At 28.9% G+C, this 11,265-nt stretch overlaps 1 protein-coding gene across 1 annotated transcript; it reads left to right on the top strand.

The window, feature by feature from the left end:
- The first annotated feature begins 5,300 nt into the window (after positions 1 to 5,300).
- Positions 5,301 to 7,547, top strand: LOC112601425. The gene is made up of 4 exons (XM_025349060.1): positions 5,301 to 5,625; positions 6,682 to 6,910; positions 7,097 to 7,222; positions 7,335 to 7,547. The coding sequence occupies exons 1-4, from the start codon at positions 5,611 to 5,613 to the stop codon at positions 7,439 to 7,441; spliced, it is 477 nt and encodes a 158-aa protein (XP_025204845.1). The 5' UTR covers positions 5,301 to 5,610; the 3' UTR covers positions 7,442 to 7,547.
- The last annotated feature ends 3,718 nt before the right edge of the window (positions 7,548 to 11,265 follow it).

Below are 11,265 nucleotides of genomic sequence, written 5' to 3'. Positions count from 1 at the left end.
TTAATATATTTGTAAAGATTAATATCTGAATAAAATATAAAACGAGTAAGAATTAACAGTGGCAGGTAGCAATTACATAAAATACATACAATTGGTTTTTAATAACAATAAATAGTTCCTATTTAATACCTGTATAAAATATAATATAGCATAATATTTCAAACATCAATTTTATACTTATAACTTGATATTAGTAATAATAATGAAATTATGTAAAACACCTTTTTTATTCAAAACAATGGCATATAACGCATTTTAGTATCTGCTTCATAAATTATGTAATTACATTATATTGAAATTCAATTAAGTTTCTAGTCAAGGATTGAAATTATTAAATATTTATGAAGAAATACTTGATGATAGCTGTGTACAACAAATGAATATCAATGTTTATAATTTACTCGTTTATAATTTATGTATATAAAATTATATACTTAGTATTTAATATAGATTTATATATTTTTACAAATTACAAATGGTACTTACAATATTAATGATTATAAACTGTTAAACCAGTTAGAAATCAGATGGTAATAGTTACATATTGGGTTTTTTTTTCATGTAACAACGTACAAATGATTAAATTATAAAATATTACAGTTTTTAATCAGTTTTTTATTAGATCTTTTATGAAATTATCACCGTTTCGGCGGTCAAATAGCAACATAGCTATCTAAGTTTTAATTTTATTGGGTTTCTTTAAAAAAAAAATAAAAACCGACCGATAAAATATCATTTGACATATTTTTAATATAATTTTATTACGTTGTCCGTATTTTCAACCGTACGAAATTGACAGTTTCGGTTATTATAAACACTAAAATCTCGACGTGGGCTATTTTTTGGGGGGCCGGTCGGTAAAAATGAAAACTAGTTTCGAATATTATATAATTCTTGTATATATATATATATATATAGTCTTAGGGTCGTAAAAATAATAAAGAAAAAAATGCTGAGTTCGCGAAGGGCGCCGACAATGGGCCGAAGTTTTTTATTTTTCCCATTATAATATTATGATTACATTAACATCTTCATCACCTGTAGAGATGTTTCTGGGCGTTTGTAGTAACCGATCGTTCTCAGTGGGGTATAGCTGGTGTACGCGGGTTCTGAGAGAAATATTGTGACTATTAAAAAAGCGGCGTAGTTCTTTCTATTACCTCATTTATCCTTATCGTTTAAAAAAAATTTCTATAGCGTGTAAACACTCACATGTAATTTACCGTCAGTAGGATGATTTTTTTTTTACGTGTATACCTATTTATTAATAAACATTAAAATGTTTATTAAGACATTCGTTTTATTATATCAACTGTATTATTATTAGCGTGAATTAGTTTAATGTGTAAGACATCTTTACATCGTACCCTCTGGTAAGTGATAGCCGGTAAGTAGGTACGTTTGGTATTTTGTCTTTATTTAGTCAAACATATTTTGAAATGGTAAAAATGGAAAATGATTAATGTTTTCACTGATATGGATCGATTATGGTGCATTAAAAACATTTCATTTTATCGAGGAACAAAATATTTTTTACACAATGAACAACATATGAAATATCAGATGGGCTAAGTATCTAAGTTATAGATGTGTTGCGTAATTATATTACGAATGAATATTAATTAAATTAATATAGTACAATGTTATTATATTATGTTAAAAAATATCTTTTCGTGTTTTTTTAATATAGTATACAAGTTTACTCGTCATTTTTAGTATTAAAATGCCGTACCTTTATATTATAATACGTATAGTTTATATTCTAGGTGGTAAATTCCAATTTGTGGTTTTGCGCCTTCCCATTTGAAAGTCATTGAAGATTATATAATTGTGTTTGCTTAACAAACAAGACAATATTTTGTTTTCGTTCATTATCGAAACGAATTTCTTTATTTTACGGGCCTTAAGACAAAATCAATTAGATAGTTTTATACTCTTGATCCAGTTAATATTTATGAGATTGGAGTGAGTATTTTTAAGTTCGTAGGTCCTTTAAATTAGATGCATAGATATTTTACAACCAACGCTTTATGATGGAATTAAATAAACATAAAACTATACGCTCGTAAAATGTTTTATTATTTATAAACTACAAAACTCAGGGAGCACTAGACACATATTTATACCCAACCTATAACATGACGGATATTTTAAATAACAAGAAAATAAATAAGTTCTGAACACACGATTACCGGTGTAGGATATTCGAAAAGCGCCGTCACAATTGTTTTTATTAGTGTTTATTAATTAAACACAATATACAATAACAGCAGTTGTATCATTCTCTGTCTAGCTCTCTCGCGTACCCACCTTACCTATACACATTGTAAAAACCATACGTATAAATATCGTGAAACTATTTAATCGTCACGTGTGTGTGTGTGTGTACAAACTAAGGGTAGCCGGAAACGGATGCGCGCGTGGGAGGGGCAGCGATGTACGCGAGGGTTGCGTCACGCGATACGCGCAAAACAAATGAAATCTACGACCCGGCGGCGGCGCGGCGTCGATCGTTCCACCCCTATACGGTGCATCACGTCATGTTATATTTAAGTGGCTTCGGGACTCAAACGACGACGCCGACGTGCTGCTTTTTTTATATGAATATTTCACCGTGCGAATTCGGGTCAGGTGCGACCTGATAAATAATTCCGACCGAAGACGAGTCTCTTGTTTAAATGTTATTGTAACAATAATGCGGGAAAAAGCACACACGGCAACGTTTCCTAGAAACAATAAAAAATAAAAATAAAATGAAAATAAAATAATAATAATAATAATAATAATAGAAACGAAAAGTCAGGCGATCCAGTTTGCCGACACGGTACCTATTTATAGATAGTGTGTATACACCGATACACACTACAATCATCTATATGTTATAGGTAATGTTATAATATATAATGTCATATCATAATATGCCATTGTCTTGCGAAACACGCGAACCCGGCCAATAGGCCAGTTCGTGCAATATTCATAATATTATCTACCTTTTAAAACACACACACACACACATGTGCTTTTGGTCGATTAAAAAATTTAAAATACATACATTCGCGTGTGTCCTAACGTTTTTTATCGCATTTTGTTTGGAACATCGCGCTGTTTCGAACATATATTAATAGGCGTTTAAGGGAATGGAATGGTTTTCGCGGGAATAATATGTAGGGTCCTGTTGAATTATGTATAATTTTATTTTATCTATAATATTATATCTACTGTTATTACATAGACGAATATCGATTGATGTATATAATATAATATTAAATATCAAATTATACGCAGGTCATCGACAGAACTCGTAAATAAATTAATACGGGGTGATATTACTTTAAATATTTATTTATTTTTTTGTTTTTTTTTTTAAATCTAAAACTAAAATATAAATATTTTTTTGATATTTGTATAATAAAACATGAAAGTTTGGTAGATAATATAATATTATATTATATTTACTATAGCCGACATATTGTTCGTGTATAGCGCAGTGTAGTTGAGTTAATAGCGGTTAAAATATATTTAATAGAAATAGATGTTTTGATTTTTCATATTATTATTGAATGTTCGCTGATCGAAAATAATAATTATATTATATACGTTCTAACCTTGTAATATTTTCTAAGTATTTTTACATAAACGTGATGTATATGATATGTCCAAAAACAAAGTAAATATTTAAATTATTTATACATTCGAAAAAAATACGAAGTTTTTGTATACTTAGTTTTTATTCTACTGTACAAAACACTAAAGGACTAATGAATTGGTTTTATTTTTTTTTTTTCAAAAAACGAGTGCACAAAATCGAAGTCAACCTTGTTTTTTTTAAATGTTGATAAATGTCTTATGTACAATCGATACATAATATACACGTTGAATGATTCGTTAAAACCAAGGACTTGCATGGCTAACTAATCGAGACATATAAAACGACACAATGAAAATATGGCAGTAAGTGATCATAATAACATATTATAAATGGTATTATGCATACCGACGAGCATGAAGTCAGAACCGAGCAAATTTCACGTTAAATTGATTTATTACCCATTAATAATAATAGTTCTATTACGCTTAAAATGCTATTGCATTTAAACAAAAAATATTTTGCTCATTACTAATTCAATAGTGAATAAATTATAACAAACTGTGAGTAAAATATAATTTTACTATAATGGTAAAAACGTTCGGCAATAAGTCAATTGTGCAAAATGACAAAAAGTCATCAGCGTTTGACTTGAAAACTTTACCGCCACTACCACTGCCGCCATTATTCCTTCTATCAGTAGAATAGTGACAAGAATATTTACTGGTGGAGGAGGTAAGCATACATTTTTCGTATTCGCCCACCCTTTAAAATATCGAACTCGTTGACTTTCTTACACATTTAGCTGCATTTACCTAATTTTATTCAAACATTCAGTATAATACGTCTTAATGTTTATCAGTAAGTTTAAATGTTTGCATGGATACATTGTAATGTAAAGTAAATTATAATATAACTTACTATTTATTATAATGATATTTTGTATTTAAATAATATTCTGATTAAATAATAATAGTTAATAGTTCTTATTTCTTGGTGTATTTGAATAACAATGCAACTTGTAAAACTATTTAAATAGATATTTGAATTTTTATTAATCGTTTTATCGATACATTTGATAATTACATTAAAGGTTCCGGTTTACGGTAAATTATGTTTTATTGTAGAACAAAATTAAGTTTTTATTAACTTTTATTTAGGAAAAGATCGTTCACTAGAAGTTGATTTAGTCGATGCGTCGTACATACGTATTTATATGCTAAATGCGCACTAATTTGGAAAAGTTTGATTGTATAAAGTGTAAACTTAATGGTAATTGTATGATGTCTATGTCTCTTATTCTCGATGACGTATTGACAGCTTCTTCGATATCTCCATTTTATCACATGTATGTCCACTACTGTTGATTTATCACCCACTGTGCAATTTAAGTTTTTAAACATCCTTAAAATGTTAATTTTAAGTTACAATAATAACATAATTTTATAACGTTTATTTTATATAATATATTTGTTAAAAAAAAAACATCAATATTTATTACACGAAATAAACATTCAACGAATGTATGTATTTCCAAATATAAATACATCAAATAAACATAGCAGTAGAACGTTGTAAGAATATTTGATAATAATAAAAACGCCACCTATTTTAGAATATAATATATTATATCAATTTTATGTTCTTTTGATGTTGATAGCAATCCAAAAATATATTAAATTATTATGTACTCCGCCATAGATATGGGTTTTATTTTTAATTTATAAATAGCGGCTGAAAATAGTTTTATTATTATAAATTATCAACAATACCCAGAAACACCACCGATAACCGTCGTCACTCGTGACTCGTCAGTCGTACGTTAATTATTATTTTTCTACAGCAGATATAACAGTAAATGTGTTTTTTTGATTGTGGACGAATGTTCACATTTCTCGTGACTCTTGTTTTCTACTTGCAATAGTACGACAATACAGCAGTAGATACATGATACATGCATCACGTATCTAGCTGATTAGTATCCTGTCATCGTTTTTAGATCGTTTTAAGACTTAAAGTGTATCATGGCAACTAGAAAGGTAAGATTCATTACTGTATACAATACCTACTTAGTAGTATATTATAACTATTATTAAAGTCAAAATGTGCATTTTCGGGCCATGCCCTTGTAGCACTGTCATCCGATATTTCTACCTCCATAATATGTATCTATATGGCTACATATTGATACTCGATATGTCAATATGTGACAACATACATGTGCATTAACCATTGATTATGTTTTAAGTTTTTATTTCGAACAATCAACAAATACAGTTCATGAATAACCAAGATGATAGTGATTATTTAGTTATGATTTTTTCCCCTATTTGTCCTAATGATTAAGTATATTATGTTCAAAGTTTCCTTCCAAAAACATTCCATTAAAAAAAATTCTTTCTGTCGTACCTATAATTTATTTTTATAACATATTTTTATTTATTATATATAATAGTTTAATTTATTTATTCTTTATTAAATTTAAATTTCTCATTAATTGTATTGCTTATTTTAGTTATAAATAGGGCTAGGATTTATATGCATTTGCATGTTTTTTTCCTTAAGTCCAAATTTAATGGTTGTCAGATTTGTCCACGATTTGGCTAATTCTCGTTTAAATAGAACCAATTTATTTTTGCATATTTTGGTAAATAAAATGCATATTTTACAATTTTTTATTGCATATAAATCCTAGCCCTAGTTATAAATAATACAATTTTTTACCAGAAAATGTGTGTAATTGTTTCTATCTGATTCCTCTTCCATAACTTATAAATATCTATATTATTTCAGTAAATCAGAAAAACTAAAGTAACAATCATCCATCTAAACTCAATATTATTACAATAATGTTACAAAGAAAGTACCCATTTCTTTAAGATTGGAAAAATAAATATGCACCTAGCTATCAGTGGCATAGCCAGTTTCATATTTTTGCCTATAACAGTAGATATTACCTACCTAATAGGTGCCTTTAATTTTTTATCAAGTTTAGTCATTAGGTATTGCTACTATATTTCAGATTTCTAGTGCATAATAAATAAGGTAGTTGATACTCAACTAAAAAATAAATGTTGAATGTTTTTCCATTTTAGATTAAAGTTAGTTGGGTTATTGTGGTATTTGTGGATTCGAAGGATTACAGTGTAGTACCAACAAAGTGGCTAGTTCAAAATGACATAAATAATCTAGAAAATAGTAATGTAAGGTTATGTAAATGGCCACTTGGTCGAGTAACCAGTACTGACATTCATGACGCCCTAGATCCAGATCCAACTTGGTTTGAGTATGGTATTAAAATAGTTGGTGGCAATAAAACATATGGTATGTAAAATAAAATCTATTTAATAGTTTACAAAGTTTATATTTATTATTATTTTAAGTATGTAGTATGGAACCTGTATGTTATATTTTAAAAAATGTAAACACTTATTTTAAAAATTAAATTTATTTAATAATTATTTTGTTTTGTTATAATTTGTTCTAATCTAAAATTTACCAACATTTTAGATAATTTTAAAAAAGCTTGGCATGTAAGAGTTGAAAAAGAATCGGAAAATGAGGAGGTTCATTTGATGACCAAATGTAAACGTGCATCAACGATATTTGATGTATCAAGCAGTAGCAGTGATGAAGGTAATTAATAACCTCAATCTATCCTAATTATTACAGTAAGGTACCTAAAGGCTTAGTAAACTATGGGTTGTAATATGTGTAAGACTAAACATGTTGAAATTATTGTGTACAGATCATTCTGGGTACTGTATAATACCTGAATCTACTTCTGCATTTAAGTTGCCCAATAATGAAGAGCCTGTACACTATACAGAACTACAACCAGTGATTATGTCATGAAATATTGTAAGCACAGTGGAACTTCAACTACTTACTATATGTTATACCAAAAAATGTTTAGTCCATAATTATCTATATTTCTTTCTTATATCTATATTTTATATTGATTTAATATCATAATAAATGCTTAGTTGAAGTCTAATTGGTTTTCTGTTTTTTGTTAATCTGCATTTTAAGTACCTACCTATCTATTTTATTTAATAGGACTTACGAATAACATTAGTAGGTAAGTAATCAAGAGTCGAGACACATTAAAGGTATATTTTAATAATGATAGCATACTGAAAAATTTAATTGATGTTCACAGATATAATATAGATAATTAATTAGTATGATTTATATCTATATCTGTTATGACTATTATAGCCATTTATAAATGCATGGTAGGTATGTAAAATATGAGATACATCCGATATATCTTATTGCTGTTAAATAATCATATAATATTTATGTTATATTTTAGTATTTAAAAACTTTCTTAGAACATAAATAAGCAGTTTTATTATAATGTTTTTCGTCTGTTTCGATAAAACACATATTTTATGTTTAATAAAACATAGTTTTAACATAAATTTCATGTTTGGTGAAACAGAATTTTAACATAATTTTAACATCAAATTGACGTTTACTATTTTGTTATATTTATGTAAATATTACATAATTATCAAGTAAATTTTCGCGGACATTTGCAGTTCGTATAATGTTAAATTTACGTAAGTTTTACAATAATTTTTAACGTTTTAAGTAAACTTAAAACATTTATAAAACATAAATATTACAAATTTTTGCACAGTGGGCATGTAATATTTTTCATCTCATAAAGGTTATCGAATGTGAAGAATTTGGGTATCAAATCAAAAATTTCATTTTTAGTCTTCAGATGAATAAAATTGCAATCTTTGAATAAAATAAAGCCGTTGCTTATTGACACAAGACGACGGTCATATGAAGAAAAAAAAAATAATTGTCATCACACGACCAGTGATGAAGCACGTCTAAACTCGACCCATCACCATGCAACGGCCCGGACGTCAGACGACGACGACACTATAATATCATGACGTAGGTATATAGGTGCACGTACTTATATCATAATTTACAGTAATAATTATCATGTCCGGAGAACCGACCATTGTTGTTCTAGTGCGGTCCCTGCGGCATAAACGTATACGATATTATGCAACTGACAGTACACATGTACCTATACGACTTAAATGTTATACCTTCTATTGCACTATTATGTGTGTGTGTGTGTGTGTGCGTGTATAATAATATATGTTTTACGGTGGACTGCACACGGCGGTGACAGGGAATACCGCTGAGGTCAAACTATACACATCATGTTATAATATGGGTTCTATGCTTTTTTTTTTTTTTTACGTATAAATACTTTATACAGTGGGGACGAACCTCGTTCATTATACCTATACGTATATAATATTATGATATACACAAGTGCGTGCGTGTGAGTTATATGCACGTTTAATGATGTAGATGAGACACGGATAAACATTGAAAGGGTTATAATTGGACGTGATTGGATTAACGGGGTAAACGGGAGCGCGTATTATCGGCAAATTGATTGTCTGAAAATCCGATTAAAACTTAGTCGTCGGACGTCGGCGGCGGTTACAATATTATTATCGTCCTGTTTACCAATGAATATTAATTGGCCGCCCGCGTGGCCAGACCGAAATTATTACAGTTTTCGTTTTGTTACGTACTTATGCACATGATGTGTAAGTCATATGTGTGTGTGTGTGTGTGTGTGTGTGTATTAAAAATATAGTAATATTCGTAATAATAACATAATCGACGGCGGTGGCGTTTTATTATTTACACACAAATTACACAAATATATATATATATATATATATATATATACCGTTTCCCCTCGATCGTCGCCCACTATAACATTACAACGTGGTCCGTGGTTTCTTTTATTTATCAATAAATAAAAAAAAAAACAAAACAAAACAAAACAAAATAAAACGGCCCTTAACGCGTTTTTCCCCTCCGCGCGCATGAGGGTCCGAAAACGGTACCCGCATCTCTCGGGCGACTATGATGCTGTATTATAGCCCCCACACGACCTTTACCCCTCTGCCACCACCGCAATAATAATCTCGTTACCTCTCCCCCACAGTCACAACCGACGAATTAAGGAGTAAGGACTGTTTCCTCCTATCCGTCCTAACGACCTCTTGTATAGTCCTATACTGCAGTGTGACTCGTCGTTTGACTTGTCAATGTATTCGACCGACCGTGAACCAGGTATACTAATATACAATGTTACAATCCGTATCGATTTTTTTGTTATCCGCTTTTATACAATAATGCAATTTTAGGTTTAGCTAGAATGGGTGTACTATGTTCTCAAATTATACCTATGGTATTTTATTTGTATTATTATTATTTTTATTTGCCCATCTGAAATATCATATTTTTGCAGTGTTTCGCTACATCTTGTAAATCATTGATGGTGTCACTTAATAGTATTTATTATTACGGATGACTGCTAAATATGCATCCCTGTCACACTTCATTATTTACTATCGAAAACGATTTACCGGAAATTTTCAAGAAATACTTTTGAAACAGTATTTGTTTAAGGAAAACTGTAAATCGTCGACTTGTCAGGTCTGATAATTAACACCAATCCGATGATGAAATATGAATTTATGTAGAGTGACATTAAAATTTACGGTGTACGGATATGGGTATCCATATTAACGATAATCCTGAGTGTCTTAAACCACTTCAAAATTTATGGTTTTATTTTTGCAGCTTACGCAAACACTTGGTTCATGTGCTCAACTCCCCACGATCCATAAATCTGTTTTGGTGCCGAACCGTCTGTGCTGAAAAAAAGGGTCAAAATTCCTTTAATCGTCACATGGGTTGTGTATTATTATACACGAATATAGGTGTATTTTGTGTCCGGGTTTTGAAGAGCTTAAATACTTTTAAAAAAAATGTATAGAAAAATGTTATTTTTCTCTTCAAACAAGTCTACAGTGTAATGTTTATTCTTGTCAGTGAAAAACCAAATAATCATAAATTAAAATAAACTTCACTATATTATACTTCACGCACAACAATAAATTATGTTTTAAATTTTTCGTCGATCTCTGACTTTATTCAACTTTCATTTAATTTAAAAAAAAATCTATCATATCACAATCACGAGAGTTCAAAACAGTATAATATTAATACTGTACTGCCTAATTACCTACTATGTATTATTCTATACTAACTGTTAATGAATATACTTCATTCATAATTTATTTACTTATCATTATGATTATTACAACAAAACGTATTATTAAAAATGTTTTTAATTGAACCCGGATCTGAACTAACGACATCACGCATACGGGTTCTTATATTAGGTTTCAGTTTTTATTCCGTTTGGTTGAAAAATGAAAAAAAAAACACACACACACATACATACACAATGCAATAATCATTATTGTCTTACACTATTTAAGTTCAATTAAATGTATTTTAATTTTAATACCATTGTTTAAAAATGTATAATAAGTTATTTCATTGATTAATGCTCAAATTAATGTAATATGAAGTTCAAATAATAATGTTAATTATACCTACATGTTATTTTTTCAATTTTTTTTTTTATTGGATACAGTTAACGATATTCTTAAAAACAGTAAAGTTATAGTTTGTTTCGTCCAATTTTGTAATAAAACAACAAGCTTTAATAATTTTACTTATAACAGCTCTATTGTTTTAAAATATAATGAATAATATCAAATGACCATAATTTATGATTATGGTTAAAATTATTTTGTAATAAATGTCAT

Source organism: Melanaphis sacchari, unplaced genomic scaffold, assembly GCF_002803265.2.
Source record: "Melanaphis sacchari strain LSU unplaced genomic scaffold, SCAv2.0 Contig784_pilon_pilon, whole genome shotgun sequence".
Lineage (NCBI taxonomy): Eukaryota > Metazoa > Arthropoda > Insecta > Hemiptera > Aphididae > Melanaphis > Melanaphis sacchari.
This window is presented reverse-complemented; position numbering and strand designations above follow the sequence as displayed.

Excerpts from the sequence above, each read along its gene's own strand:
- LOC112601425 (XM_025349060.1), top strand. Across the intron at positions 6,911-7,096 it reads TGGTGGCAATAAAACATATG|ATAATTTTAAAAAAGCTTGG; the intron begins GTATGTAAAATA and ends CCAACATTTTAG. Across the intron at positions 7,223-7,334 it reads AAGCAGTAGCAGTGATGAAG|ATCATTCTGGGTACTGTATA; the intron begins GTAATTAATAAC and ends TATTGTGTACAG.